Source organism: Nerophis lumbriciformis, linkage group LG35 (genome assembly GCF_033978685.3).
Source record: "Nerophis lumbriciformis linkage group LG35, RoL_Nlum_v2.1, whole genome shotgun sequence".
Taxonomy (NCBI): Eukaryota; Metazoa; Chordata; class Actinopteri; order Syngnathiformes; family Syngnathidae; genus Nerophis; species Nerophis lumbriciformis.
In genome coordinates this window covers 3,670,569-3,685,674 of record NC_084582.2, presented here as the reverse complement: position 1 = coordinate 3,685,674, position 15,106 = coordinate 3,670,569, and the positions used below count along the sequence as shown (strand labels likewise).

Below are 15,106 nucleotides of genomic sequence, written 5' to 3'. Positions count from 1 at the left end.
TTAATTATTAAAATAATTGCTTGTTAATCAACAACTTTAGCATTTTATTCATTACATTTTGAAGCTCTCAGAAGCCAAGTTATGTTATATTCCTTAAGATTTATTTATGCAAGTTTGAAGTATCAATTATCTAAACACAGTTTTGTTTGCATATTTTCAGGATATATATATATATATATATATATATGCGTATATATATATGCATATATATATGTATATGTATATGTATATGTATATATATATAATATTTGACTTGGTGAATTCTAGCTGTCAATATACTCCTCCCCTCTTAACCACGCCCCGCCCCACCCCCGACCAGGCCCCCACCCCACCCCACCTCCCGAAATCGGAGGTCTCAAGGTTGGCAAGTATGCTTATATATGTTTTTTTCCTTCTTTATTACGCATTTTCGGCCGGTGCGACTTATACTCCGGGGCGACTTATACTCCGAAAAATACAGTAATTTTACTTGTTTTGGAAAGTCTTGACAAGCCAAATTTTCTTGTTCTATTGGCAGATAATTTTCCTTAGTTCAAGTAAAATACACCTAATATTTGTATTTTCGAACACTGACTTTTTGCAGTATGATGACCTTTGTTGTTGCAGACTTCATACAATTTGTGGGAGGGAAAAAATGACCAGTTTCGATGCATAAACATGAAAACTTTTATTAGTTGTATAAAACCGGACACAAGATAATCTAGAAGTCAACTCCTTATAAAACACCACAGTTAGATTGGCTCAGAATCTGAACATTGACCCTAAAATACACAACTGATCACTTACTAGGCCATTGTATACATCCATTATATTCTTACTGTGGTTCTGTTGCGGTGTTCCACTTACATCACCATTATTTAGGCAAGAATGTCAATTTTCACTGACCTTGTTCTTTGATGCAAAGTCTGCACTGAGTTTTCGCATGACTTCTGCATGACTTTGACCCGTGAACTCCTGGCGTACAGTCTTGTAGTTTTCCTTGACAAAGCTAGCAAAAGGTGTCGGAGGGCGAGGCTTTGACGGCGTGAGCAAGATGAGCTGACCAGTGCAAAGTGCACACACAAACCGCTGCGTGTCCAGTGACTTGGAATGGCGGCCGATCCTGTAGACATGCACAAGAATTAAGTATACACGGTAAAAACGGCATAAACTTGAAATCTCTTTAACTGACTTGTTCTGACAGCGAGTGCACTGGTACATAAACTTGTACTTGATGTCATAGCTGTGGCAGCGAGTCACCATTGGTAGCTCAGGGTGCACCAGGATGGACTTGCGAGCATACAGCTTCCAGAAGCCTCCGTGTCCGTCCCTTACGCCGTTGATCAGCCAGGTTGCTGCGTGGCACATCTCGTGGATCAGTGTGTCTCTGAGGCGATCTAGGAGGATTGGATCATTGGTAATAATTGAATCAGTTCTACAAGCAGGAGTTCAAGGATTTGAAAGAACACTCGTAATCTGGTTCAGTCAGTAGGAAGCCTATTTAACGATGGAAATGACAGACTGGATCCAAGCTTTCTGCAGGTATCACCAAGGCTAATCTAATGCCATTTAAAACAATTTTAATGTCCAAGTCCTACTGCAGATGAAATATATACGGTAGTTTACAATTGTCTGTATAGTAGGGATGATGTTTGATAAGAAATTTTTGAGTTCGAGCCCATTATCGAATCCTCTTATCGGACCGATTCCTTATCGATTCTCTTATCGAATCCAGCTAGGTTGTTGTAAATGGAAAAAACACAATATTTGGTTTAACAAAAGCTCACTTTTATTTTATAAGAAAAAAAATAATAATAATAAATAAATATTGACTGTTACCCCCCCTAAAAAAATAAAAAATAAAAATATTGACTCTTGTTACCCAAAGTATGTTAAGTGGGATTTTTCCAGAAAAACAAATATATACAGTAACACAAAAACAACCTGTCTCTGTGATCACTATAGGTGTATAAATAATAATATAGTGCTAAATAAAATCAGTCCCTTAGGCACAAAACTGAAAATAATACAGCTCTTCAAAAAGTGCACTTCTGCTGCTATTGGAACATACTAACTACACACACTATGACACTAAGAACACCACAGTTATCAATCAACAATTCTTCCCCCCTTACATGAGAGCGAAGCCTGGCAATAATTGCATATTGCCTGTTCTGCCCTCACTTGGCAGACAGCTAACAAACAATCCAAAGCAGATTAATCCATTTAGGCTCTTTATTGTTGTTGATCTTGCTTTGTCTTTTCATATCTTTACTTTTGTCTTGCACTGGACTGTTATTTGTTTTTTTCAACTGAAATACACACAATGACAAATGTATAATCTATGTGATTCAATTAACATACTGAAATGTAATACACAATATGTAAATATTAGCTTCACACAAATATACAGTACTATCATCAAACAAATACTTCTGAGTGTTGAAACTATTTTGATGGTGGAAATGACTGGCAGCCATTTTAAGTCAATAAACATCTTAGTATCAAACTTAACCACTTTCCACCTTAATATTGAGTTACATAAACAAGTTAAACAGTTTACTTACAGACTTATCTTTTCCAAGGCTTGTAAGAGCTAACACAACTTGTCTACTTCTCAATTGTCTCGCCAACCCGGAAGTGCCCAAACTAATGATGTGTAGTATTTTCATATCGCCACAAGGTGTCAGTAAGAGTCTACAATCAAATGGGCATAACATTGCCGGTCCCACAGGGCATTTCCTGTACGTGGGAAGAGATTCGTTCCCAGGGATTCGAATAAAGAACCAACTCTTTTTCTTTACTATAGTGGCCTTGATAACTGGTACCGGTTGTCAAAAAATTATTCGAGTCCATGGAATCGGTTCTTTTCTTATCGAACAACAGGGAGAACCCATTTCAAACATCATCCCTACTGTATAGACAAAATTGTTAACAATACACATTGGTTATCTTGAATAGTTTTAAAAATGCACATTAACTGTTACACTCCAGCAAATGAGAATCGGCGTACAAGACTGTTAAATGTGAGAAATGTCTTAAATTTTCATTTTATCAAAAGTTGCTTTGTTGGTCACGTCAAAGAAATTTGGCACCGATAACGGCTGCCTGCCTTTGATCGCTGACTTGCGATTAGCTAATAGCACGTGTGATTTCACTGCATTAATACCCATTGAGCTAAGTTTGGAGTTTCTTTTTGCACAAACTGCAAAACGACTTTCATCTCTGGGTTTATCATGGACGGGCATAAAACACCGTTCACTAATGATGCCCAAGAAAACAAAAAGGTCATGAAAAAACTTCTTAAGTACACTATAAAGACAATTTACATCAAAGACAAAACAAAAACATTTTAATATGTTTTTATTTTGCTATCCCTTGCACATGTTTAATATTTATTTTGTTTACTAAATCCTTATGGCAATTGAACATAATTGAGAAAACATTTCTATGTACATATTTAGAATTTTTTTTTATAGAAACATGTTTACTTGTATGTTTTGATTGTTTGAATTTTGTTCATCATATTTTTGTTGAAATAAAATTAGGGGGAAAAGAACGTTGGAGCTGGAACTAATCATTTTAATAAAACGGTCACTTTTAATGCGCACATTGCTTCAAAACCGTAGGAAAACACGTTCGCAAAAGGTGGGCTGTGTGAACCCAGGAAATGTTTTCGTAACAAGTTGACCAATTATCATACCTGCCAACTTTTGAAATCAGAAAAACCTAGTAGCCAGGGTCCAGGGGCCACAGGCCCCGGTAGGTCCAGGACAAAGTCCTGGTGGGGGGTTCCTTCGCCCCCCCGACGCAAAATGATTATTAGCATTCAGACAGGTTAAAATGTTGCTAAAACCATCACTTTTCTATCAGTCACAGTGACTTTTCAAAACAAAAATATTACAGCAAAAATCATATGGGTTGATTGACATGTTTATTCTGTAAGCTAACTTCAATAGTTTGAAATTATTTTGACAGTTAATGCCAGTTATCCTGTCAACCTTTCACAAGACTTCAATTTGTTAATTGAAAGTATAAACAGTATAAACACTTTTTACAGTAAACAAATGGTAAAACAGTACTAAACAATTCTATTAAAAAAAGATTGGTGTCATTATTAACTTTCTGTCCAAGCTTGTATAATCTACTGCCTTGTTCAATTGTAAAAAATATTCTGTGCCTAAAATTCACATTTCTATCACAATTATCATACTGTAAACATGGTAAGCTAACTTCATTAAAATTAATAGTCCTGTCTATAGCATGGAATTACAATTCAAATGTAGTTTTTTTGTAAGCCTTTCAAAAGAATTCAAAATATGAAAAATTCATGAAAATTAATTTAAGCCATCAGACACTTGAAAAGTGGCACATCACATCTCTAATGTAATCATTTTAACTTTTCAACAGAAATAGCACTGCAAAAATATTAAGGACATACTTCTGTATTTTGGTAGTTATGCTGTCAACATTTTACAAGATTTCTTCAACTTGGACTTGAAAGCATAAATTAGTATAAACACTTTTAACAGTATAACAGTACTAAACAATTCCAATAGATAACATTGGTGTCATTACCGGTACCTTTTTGTTTGCTCAATTATTGCCTCCGTAAATAAAACTTCGGCATTTATCACATCCAAAGAATCTGTTTGGGCGACGAAAAACGTTGAAAGTTTTCCACTTGTATCGCTAGCAACGGCATTAGACTTGTGTTTTTTTGTCCCAACGTGGTCTTTTACATCGCTAATTCCTCCGTGTCCGATCGAAAAATCTTGTCTGCACAAGGTGCAATTCGCGTAGTTTTCACCCTTTTTGGAACGGATAATTATTCCCGGATAGGCTTTTGAATATTCTTCACGGAATGACTGCAGTTTTCTTTTCGGTTTAAGACTCGTTTGCGATTTTTCTCCGGCTGATTCCATGATCGTTCGCTCGTTTGGAAACAATGGCAACTGGTGCCTCGTGCTTGGCAGCGGTGCTATAAATAGCCTCGCGCATGGCATTCGGAATGGCTCGATAGGAAGTTACGGGAAGCAGTGTCGATTGTCATTGTTGCTACGCGATTTCGTGAATAAAACTTGAAAAAAATGTTTGTTTTTTAATTAATGAAAAACCGTATTTTTTATCACTGCAACCGTAACCCGGAATAGGTTGATGAAAACCGTACTAATTACGGGAAAACCGGAGTAGTTGGCAGGTATGAATTATCGTTCTTTTCCCCCTAATTTTATTTCAACAAAAATATCCATCCATCCATCGATGGATGGTTTTGAAGCAATCTGCGCATTAAAAGTGACCGTTTTATTAAAATGATTAGTTGCAGCTCCAACATTAAAGTGAGAGTCGCTACCACTGCTACACACAGGAAAATATGTGCAAAAGAATTGCAAGTAGGTCCCGCCTGCTTATAGAGGGGTATTGGGTGTTTCTACATTTCCGACAATGTATTGCCTTTGGCCATATTAGAAGGCTTAATTTGTATCATGCGCATTGCTGCTGATCATTCAACTAGTGATACTAAGAATACCGATGATGTGTGAGATTGCCAACTGCCACAATCAGGTGATTCCTAAGCGTATTTCTGGACAAACAGAAGCGGCTAAAAAGAAGAGATAAAAGGCTAAGGCGAGCATGGATTGCTGCAATCGACCAAGATGTGCTATGAAGACTTGGTGTTTGTTCGGATCATGTCGTCTCAGGTAATTAAGAGCATTTTGTAAGTAGAAATTCATCTAAATATATGACAGACCCACTATGCATTAACTTGATGTGCTTGGTCGAAGAACTTTGGTAGTAGTTGTATTGATAACAAAAATAATAGTCATCCTGACAGTAGCCTCCACAAATAAAAGAACTAAAGCGACATGAGAACATCATTCTCCCAATAATTCCTTACAGTCAGTGTGCTGAGATGACATTAGATTGGTTATCTGTGATCATCCAGGATGTCAAACTTGGGAGAGATCATTTCTGAGAAGCCATTACTCTAGCCTGGCTTAATGACAATGTCCACTGGGTTTATACAGATAAACAAACGTCACGAACCCATCCACAAACAAAGCAGTCATAGCCTTCGACTCTTATCATTTTGAAAGTCCTTCAAGGTGTAAAATGGGCTGTGTTGAAACATTCAGTAGTTCACAAAGTCCAGGTATGAGATATCGGGGAAGATGTCGTGGTCCCTGCTCCACTCAGACTTGTCGATCTTTGCATCCAGTGCAGTGGTTTGCTTCTTATAAAGCCCGAGGGACTTTTTATCCTTTGACTCTCAGTATTTCTCCATCGTATCACAGCCGGTGCAATGTTATTTTCCACTGGATAGTTCGGAAAATATGAGTAGCGCTATCGTGAACGATGACGCTCAATTTTCAAAACGGCTTCTGGCAACGCATTGTGAAATACTTTAGCCAAAAATCCAAAGCCCTCTTTAGCTAAACAAAGATTGTGCATGACTGAGAAGAGGCTCAGATCTGTTGATGTAAGTCCACCCTTTAATAAATGCGCTCGGGTGCTGAGAGTGACGCACAGAGTGAGACATCTGCAGCCAGTTTGAAAGCCAGAGACGAAAAAGAAAACACACGGACGTAGCAATTTATCGATGACGGCAAAGTTAAGTTAATTTCCATTTATCGTTCGATTAATTGACTTATTGACTAACCTCTCGGGTTCACAGAGGGCTGGAGCCTATTCCAGCTGCACTCTGGCGGAATCCATTTACCGTATTTTTTGGACTATAAGTCGCTCCGGAGTATAAGTTGCACCGTCCGAAAATGCATAATAAAAAAGGAAAAAAACATATATATGTCACACTGGAGTATAAGTCGCATTTTTTGGGGAAAACTATTTGAATAAACCCAACACCAAGAATAGACATTTGAAAGGCAATTTAAAATAAATAAAGAATAGTGAACAACAGGCTGGATAAGTGTACGTTATATGAGGCATAAATAACCAACTGGTATGTTAACGTAACATATTATGGTAAGAGTCATTCAAATAACTATAACATATAGAACATGCTATACGTTTACCAAACAATCTGTCACTCCTAATCGCTAAATCCCATGAAATCTTATACGTCTAGTCTCTTACGTGAATGAGCTAAATAATATTTGATATTTTACGGTAATGTGTTAATAATTTCACACAGAAGTCGCTCCTGAGTATCAGTCGCACCCCCGGCCAAACTATGAAAAAAACTGCGACTTATAGTCCGAAAAATACGGTATTGACCCGTGGAAATCCTGGAGGTCATATGTCAAAAACCAGCACCGGTTCATTATGAACTATGAGACAAAATTTCTAATCAATCTTTTAATTTTGGGTCCAAAATGTAGGAGTCTTCATGACTTAAATCAGTAACCTTCGGCCATGTTAACACTCATGCTCCAAAATGCAACAGCAAATGTATTATTTTTCTTTTTTCTCTGCAGCTACAAATTTTAAAACTTGGACCACAAAGTGAAAAATCAAAAGATGCAGAAGGCTTAGATTTTTTTTTGTAAACAAAGGCGAAAAAAAACAAATGTTTATATATTGAAATACAAAGCTTTTGTGTTATTAGTTATTCATATTTCAGGTATTTCTTTACATTGTGCCTTTTTGCTTTATTTTTCCGCATCTTTGCTGTGTTCTCCATGATTAACGTGGACCCAGACTTAAACAAGTTGAAAAACGTATTCGGGTGTTACCATTTAGTGGTCAATTGTACGGAATATGTACTGTACTGTGCAATCTACTAATAAAAGTTTCAATCAATCTCATTTTATTTTATATTTCTATTGTATCGATTTCCATTTCATTTTGTCCCCCAAGATGGCACCACTTTACTGGCAGCTGGAGCTCTGTGCAGTCTTTTTCGTGAGGTTTCGCTCTTGTTTTCATGTGGGTTTTTTGCCTTTTGGTTTGGGCAGCACGGTGGAAGAGGGGTTAGTGCGTCTGCCTCACAATACGAAGGTCCTGGGTTTGATCCTGCGCTCGGGATCTTTCTGTATGGAGTTTGCATGTTCTCCCCGTGACTGCGTGGGTTCCCTCCGGGTACTCCGGCTTCCTCCCACCTCCAAAGACATGCACCTGGGGATAGGTTGATTGGCAACACTAAATTGGCCCTAGTGTGTGAATGTGAGTGTGAATGTTGTCTATCTATCTGTGTTGGCCCTGTGATGAGGTGGCGACTTGTCCAGGGTGTACCCCGTCTACCGCCTGAATGTAGCTGTGATAAGCTCCAGCGACCCCCCGCGACCCCGAACGGGACAAGCGGTAGAAAATGGATGGATGGATGGGTTTTGCCGCCTTTGGGACTGCGCAACAAGGGGTGACACTTTCGAGACTTCTGCGATGCATGTTGGTGCTTTTTTTGTGAATTTTTGGATATGTTTCGGGGGAGTCCTTTGGCCATGGCCATGTTTGCACCGGAGACCAACTGCTGAACTAGCATTGAGCGTCGGGATGGATGAGCTTCACGAAGCCCTGGCGAAAATGAGCATGTATCGGACACTTCCGTCTCCCTGGGCAGATTCTCGCTCATTTTCTCAAAAGGCATATTAGGACCCCTGCCCACAGAGTCAAACTCAGAAGTGCCTCTTGGTCACATGATTATAACCCAAAAATAAAAATAAACCACAGGCTGAATCTTGGACACCAATATCAAATAAAAGACTACTATAATATCAGTAACAGTGTTCTGGTTAAAAGGTATTGTACAAACCCCGTTTCCATATGAGTTGGGAAATTGTGGTAGATGTAAATATAAACGGAATACAATGATTTGCAAAGCAGTTTCAACCCATATTCAGTTGAATATGCTACAAAGACAACATATTTGATGTTCAAACTGATTTAAAAAAAAAATGTTTGCAAATAATTATTAACTTTAGAATTTGATGCCAGCAACACGTGACAAAGAAGTTGGGAAAGGTGGCAATAAAAAAAGGAATGCTCATCAAACACTTATTTGGAACATCCCACAGGTGAACAGGCAAATTGGGAACCGGTGGGTGCCATGATTGGGTATAAAAGTAAATTCCATGAAATGCTCAGTCATTCACAAACAAGGATGGGGCAAGGGTCACCACTTTGTCAACAAATGCGTGAGCAAATTGTTGAACAGTTTAAGAAAAAAACTTTCTCAACCAGCTATTGCAAGGAATTTAGGGATTTCACCATCTACGGTCCGTAATATCATCAAAGGGTTCAGAGAATCTGGAGAAATCACTGCACGTAAGCAGCTAAGCCCGTGACCTTCGATCCCTCAGGCTGTACTGCATCAACAAGCGACATCAGTGTGTAAAGGATATCACCACATGGGCTCAGGAACACTTCAGAAACCCACTGTCAGTAACTACAGTTGGTCGCTACATCTGTAAGTGCAAATTAAAACTCTCCTATGCAAAGCGAAAACCGTTTATCAACAACACCCAGAAACGGCGTTGGCTTCGCTGGGCCTGAGCTCATCTAAGATGGACTGATACAAAGTGGAAAAGTGTTCTGTGGTCTGACGAGTCCACGTTTCAAATTGTTTTTGGAAACTGTGGATGTCGTGTCCTCCGGACCAAAGAGGAAAAGAACCATCCGGATTGTTATAGGCGCAAAGTTGTAAAGCCAGCATCTGTGATGGTATGGGGGTGTATTAGTGCCCAAGACATGGGTAACTTACACATCTGTGAAGGCGCCATTAATGCTGAAAGGTACATACAGGTTTTGGAGCAACATATGTTGCCATCCAAGCAACGTTACCATGGACGCCCCTGCTTATTTCAGCAAGACAATGCCAAGCCACGTGTTACATCAACGTGGCTTCATAGTAAAAGAGTGCGGGTACTAGACTGGCCTGCCTGTAGTCCAGACCTGTCTCCCATTGAAAATGTGTGGCGCATTTTGAAGCGTAAAATACCACAACGGAGACCCCCGGACTGTTGAACAACTTAAGCTGTACATCAAGCAAGAATGGGAAAGAATTCCACCTGAGAAGCTTCAAAAATGTGTCTCCTCAGTTCCCAAACGTTTACTGAGTGCTGTTAAAAGGAAAGGCCATGTAGCAAAGTGGTGAACATGCCCTTTCCAAACTACTTTGGCACGTGTTGCAGCCTTGAAATTCTAAGTTAATTATTATTTGCAAAAAAAAAAAAAAGTTTATGAGTTTGAACATCAAATATCTTGTCTTTGTAGTGCATTCAATTGAATATGGGTTGAAAATGATTTGCAAATCATTGTATTCCATTTATATTTACATCTAACACAATTTCCCAACTCATATGGAAACAGGGTTTGTATTAAAGAATTACCTGCAGAATCGCAGACTTTCTCAGAGAGTTCTATGCGAGCGTATCGGTTCCCGTCTCTTTGCTCCTGCCCAGTAACGCAGTAGCCTGCTGTTTTACGCATCTTCTTATTCCAAGTCACAGACATATTGACTGGGAGCTAGACAAGGAAACATGAGTCATTCACTGCACGTTATACACATGGATGCATTTTTAAAAAAAAGATTAAACATTACAGTACTTTATTGTCAAACACGCTGCTGTTGTACATCTGATATAGTTTGCTGGTGAGCTCTTCCTTGTGTTTTTTAAAATGACGACAATATCTGGAGCAAGGGTTTATCAGGGACTCCAGGAAGCAACCTGGGGTTTTGCACACTGCTAACCTGGAAGAAAAGAAAGAAAAAAAAAGCAGGGTCAAGCACAGAGAAGCCTTGCTTGATAGATGCTAAATACAATATGCTTCAACAATCTAAAAAACAAAGTGCACCTGCTGACGGGGCCCTGTCTGGGTTCTGTTTGACTGACAGTCATGGTGGTGCTTTTCGCTGGAGTCCTTGCGTCAAGAGGTTCTTCACCTAAGGATCTGGCAATCCTCGGTTTAGCTGGTACCTTCACAGGTGGCTCCTGGCTGCATTCTGTATTCAACAACAAAGCTACTTTAATCTCTGAGTACCGTATTTTTCGGATTTTAAGTCGCAGTTTTTTTTTCATAGTTTGGGGGTGCAACTTATACTCAGGAGCGACTTATGTGTGAAATTATTAATTAATAATAATTATAATTACACGTTTGTACCTGTTTGTGTATGGATCCTCATACCTTCCAAAATTTGAATTCAAAACCACAAAGTAATAGCACCCTTTTGCCTCTTTTTAAACAAGCTTTTAGGAATTTGAGACTTTAGTGATGTATTTTACCTTAATCATGTCAGCAGATATCTCCATACCCCGTATTTTTCGGACTATAAGTCGCAGTTTTTTTCAGTTTGGCCGGGGGTGCGACTTATACTCAGGAGCGACTTATGTGTGAAATTATTAACACATTAGCGTAAAATATCAAATAATATTATTTAGCTCATTCACGTAAGAGACTAGACGTATAAGATTTCATGGGATTTAGCGATTAGGAGTGACAGATTGTTTGGTAAACGTATAGCATGTTCTATATGTTATAGTTATTTGAATGACTCTTACCATAATATGTTACGTTAACATACCAGGCACGTTCTCAGTTGGTTATTTATGCCTCATATAATGTACACGTACACGGATAGTCGAACCTCGGATTCAGGAGGAACAGTGTGGTTTTCGTCCTGGTCGTGGAACTGTGGACCAGCTCTATACTCTCGGCAGGGTCCTTGAGGGTGCATGGGAGTTTGCCCAACCAGTCTACATGTGTTTTGTGGACTTGGAGAAGGCATTCGACCGTGTACCCCGGGAAGTCCTGTGGGGAGTGCTCAGAGAGTATGGGGTATCGGACTGTCTTATTGTGGCAGTTCGCTCCCTATATAATCAGTGCCAGAGCTTGGTCTGCATTGCCGGCAGTAAGTCGGACACGTTTCCAGTGAGGGTTGGACTCCGCCAAGGCTGCCCTTTGTCACCGATTCTGTTCATAACCTTTATGGACAGAATTTCTAGGCGCAGTCAGGGCGTTGAGGGGATCTGGTTTGGTGGCTGCAGGATTAGGTCTCTGCTATTTGCAGATGATGTGGTCCTGATGGCTTCTTCTGGCCAAGATCTTCAGCTCTCGCTGGATCGGTTCGCAGCCGAGTGTGAAGCGACTGGGATGAGAATCAGCACCTCCAAGTCCGAGTCCATGGTTCTCGCCCGGAAAAGGGTGGAGTGCCATCTCCGGGTTGGGGAGGAGATCTTGCCCCAAGTGGAGGAGTTCAAGTACCTCGGAGTCTTGTTCACGAGTGGGGGAAGAGTGGATCGTGAGATCGACAGGCGGATCGGTGCGGCGTCTTCAGTAATGCGGACGCTGTATCGATCCGTTGTGGTGAAGAAGGAGCTGAGCCGGAAGGCAAAGCTCTCGATTTACCGGTCGATCTACGTTCCCATCCTCACCTATGGTCATGAGCTTTGGGTCATGACCGAAAGGACAAGATCACGGGTACAAGCGGCCCAAATGAGTTTCCTCCGCCGGGTGGCGGGGCTCTCCCTTAGAGATAGGGTGAGAAGCTCTGTCATTCGGAGGGAGCTCAAAGTAAAGCCGCTGCTCCTCCACATCGAGAGGAGCCAGATGAGGTGGTTCGGGCATCTGGTCAGAATGCCACCCGAACGCCTCCCTAGGAAGGTGTTTCGGGCACGTCCGACCGGTAGGAGGCCACGGGGAAGACCCAGGACACGCTGGGAAGACTATCTCTCCCGGCTGGCCTGGGAACGCCTCGGGATCCCCCGGGAGGAGCTGGACAAAGTGGCTGGGGAGAGGGAAGTCTGGGCTTCCCTGCTTAGGCTGCTGCCCCCGCGACCCGACCTCGGATAAGCGGAAGAAGATGGATGGATGGATGGATGGATAACGTACACTTATTCAGTCTGTTGTTCACTATTCTTTATTTATTTTAAATTGCCTTTCAAATGTCTATTCTTGGGGTTGGGTTTTATCAAATAAATTTCCCCAAAAAATGCGACTTATACTCCAGTGCGACTTATGTTTTTTTTCCTTCTTTATTATGCATTTTCGGCACGTCCGACTTATACTCCGAAAAATACGGAATTTTTCATTATATTAGACTGTTTGTATAAATACGCCGTATTCAAAATAAAATTGTTAGTCCGCTTTATCCTCCACAACACTGGTCCACTTGGAAAAAAAAAAATCTGACATCCTATGCAAGAGCTGTATCACTAATCCTGCCTTTAAAAAGATCATGCTTAGTTTCGATACTGTGAAGGCAGGGATTAAATTAAATGTCCCTGGTTATACAAAGATGACCTTTAAATGTTAAAACCGTAATACCAGTATGATCTAACATTAGGAATACACTATTGTGGGACCTTCAACAATATGTTAATGATTGTCGTTAGTATTTACTTTATCATACTGAAGCTGTTTCTAACATTCCACCTCTCATTAACTAAAGTGTGTTAAGATAATGGCATTATGACTTGACAAAATAAAACACATTTCAAACTAAAAGGAGAATCTAGGCAGGCACCTTTGTTCGTCATAGGAGAACACGAAGAGCCTGTGGATGTGTTGTTCTTTTTAAGTCTCTCAAGTAGGGATCTGAACTCATCTTCCGAACTGGATGAGTCATCCAGCTTGGAAGGAATGAAAAGCGTATGCTTGGGAGATGCTGCAGGACGGGGGGAAGGCTGAGGAAAAACGAAGGAGGGTGCAGGGAGCAAAAACGGTGACTGTGGGCTGTTCTTCTGGTCATGAAGCATTGCATTTCTGCCAGGTTTAGGTCGAGAACATGGCGTTGTGTGGCGAGACCTCCAAGTGCTCTTGATGACAATATTGTCCTCATCATCATCACTGTCACTAATGAAAACCGAGAGGCCACACTGAGACAGGGACAGAGGTTTCTTGAAAGCATCTAGTGTGGCTGGAGTGTTGTTCTTCTTAGGTCCTGCAGAATAAGCATGGTATGTGTTACTTTGTGATAAAAAGCAATGCCAATTCCATAATTAGGAATACCTTTACATGATGATTTTGTCAATATGAAGTCATCATCTGATGAGTAATCATCCACAATGAATTTTTTAAGGCTTTGGGATAGACACAAATAAGAGGACTTTGGAAAAACACAGTTACATCAACAGCATGAATACATTTGGATGGCAAGTTAAAGAATTACCTGTCCTCACTCTCTGACAGTTTTTTCGGTGTGGCCGTTGGCATTTTCACACGTTGCAGGACTTGATATGCACAGAAAAATGAGCTTAATGTCACACAGAATTCATTCATCAATTTGTTTGTCTTATTTAACAAAACACTATACTCCTACAATTTAATAAGATACAATAGAAGAGTTGCATCAACAATGCTAATGATTTTAATTTGACTATTTATTATTATGGTTTTGTTTAAAAAGGTGTGCACTAACAATGTGTAGTGTACTAGTGTGCGGTCCATCCACCCTGCACAGTAGAGATGCGCGGATAGGCAATTATTTCATCCGCAACCGCATCAGAAAGTCGTCAACCATCCGCCATCCACCCGATGTAACATTTGATCAGAACCGCACCCGCCCGTTGTTATATATCTAATATAGACGATGCAAGGCATTAGTGAGGTTATAAAGCTTTTGCCTGTTAAAGAAAGGAGACTGATCCAATGCAGCACAGACATTCGCGTGCCACGCTGTCACGACCCAGACGCACACCAGTGCGCAATCATATGGGAGCCGCGCTGAGCGCACCTCCAAGCGCGTCTCGCTGCCGGCGACGGCCGGGTATGGGCCCGACGCTCCAGCGCCATCCATTTTCAGGGATAGCTGATTCGGCAGGTGGGTTGTTACACACTCCTTAGCGGGTTCCGACTTCCATGGCCACCGTCCTGCTGTCTATATCAACCAGGGTGAGCCCCACCCCTTTCGTGAGCGCACTGCGCGCGGAGTGACCCCTGTTACGCGCCCCCGGCAACAGGGGTGGCGGGCAGGTAAGCTGCGCGGGCGGAGCGCGCGGAGTGACCCCTGTTACGAGTCCCCGGCCACGGGGGTGGCGGGCAGGTAAGCTGCTTACCTGCTGCGCGTGACGCCGGCCGCGGTGAAGGCGGACGAGGCGGGGTGTCGGTGCGGTGGGCGCGGTGGTGAGCCTGGACGTGCGTCGGGCCCTTCTCGCGGATCGCCTCTGCTACGGCTCCCGGTGGGGCCCTCTCGGGGGAAGGGGCCTCGGTCCCGGACCCCGGCGAGGCGTCC

The 15,106-nt window shown here is 41.3% G+C and overlaps 1 protein-coding gene across 1 annotated transcript in view; it reads right to left on the bottom strand.

Annotated features, from left to right (window-relative positions):
- Positions 1-559: 559 nt before the first annotated feature.
- Positions 560-15,106, bottom strand: part of gcna (germ cell nuclear acidic peptidase) — a 34,560-nt gene continuing 20,013 nt past the window's right edge. Inside the window, exons 12-19 of the mRNA XM_061927664.2 lie at positions 14,045-14,105; positions 13,885-13,955; positions 13,400-13,816; positions 10,732-10,879; positions 10,483-10,627; positions 10,266-10,401; positions 1,172-1,376; positions 560-1,102 (exon numbers count right to left, since the gene is read on the bottom strand). Coding sequence (XP_061783648.2) covers positions 871-1,102; positions 1,172-1,376; positions 10,266-10,401; positions 10,483-10,627; positions 10,732-10,879; positions 13,400-13,816; positions 13,885-13,955; positions 14,045-14,105 — 1,415 coding nt within the window. The 3' untranslated portion in view covers positions 560-870. The remainder of the gene's footprint in view (positions 1,103-1,171; positions 1,377-10,265; positions 10,402-10,482; positions 10,628-10,731; positions 10,880-13,399; positions 13,817-13,884; positions 13,956-14,044; positions 14,106-15,106) is intronic.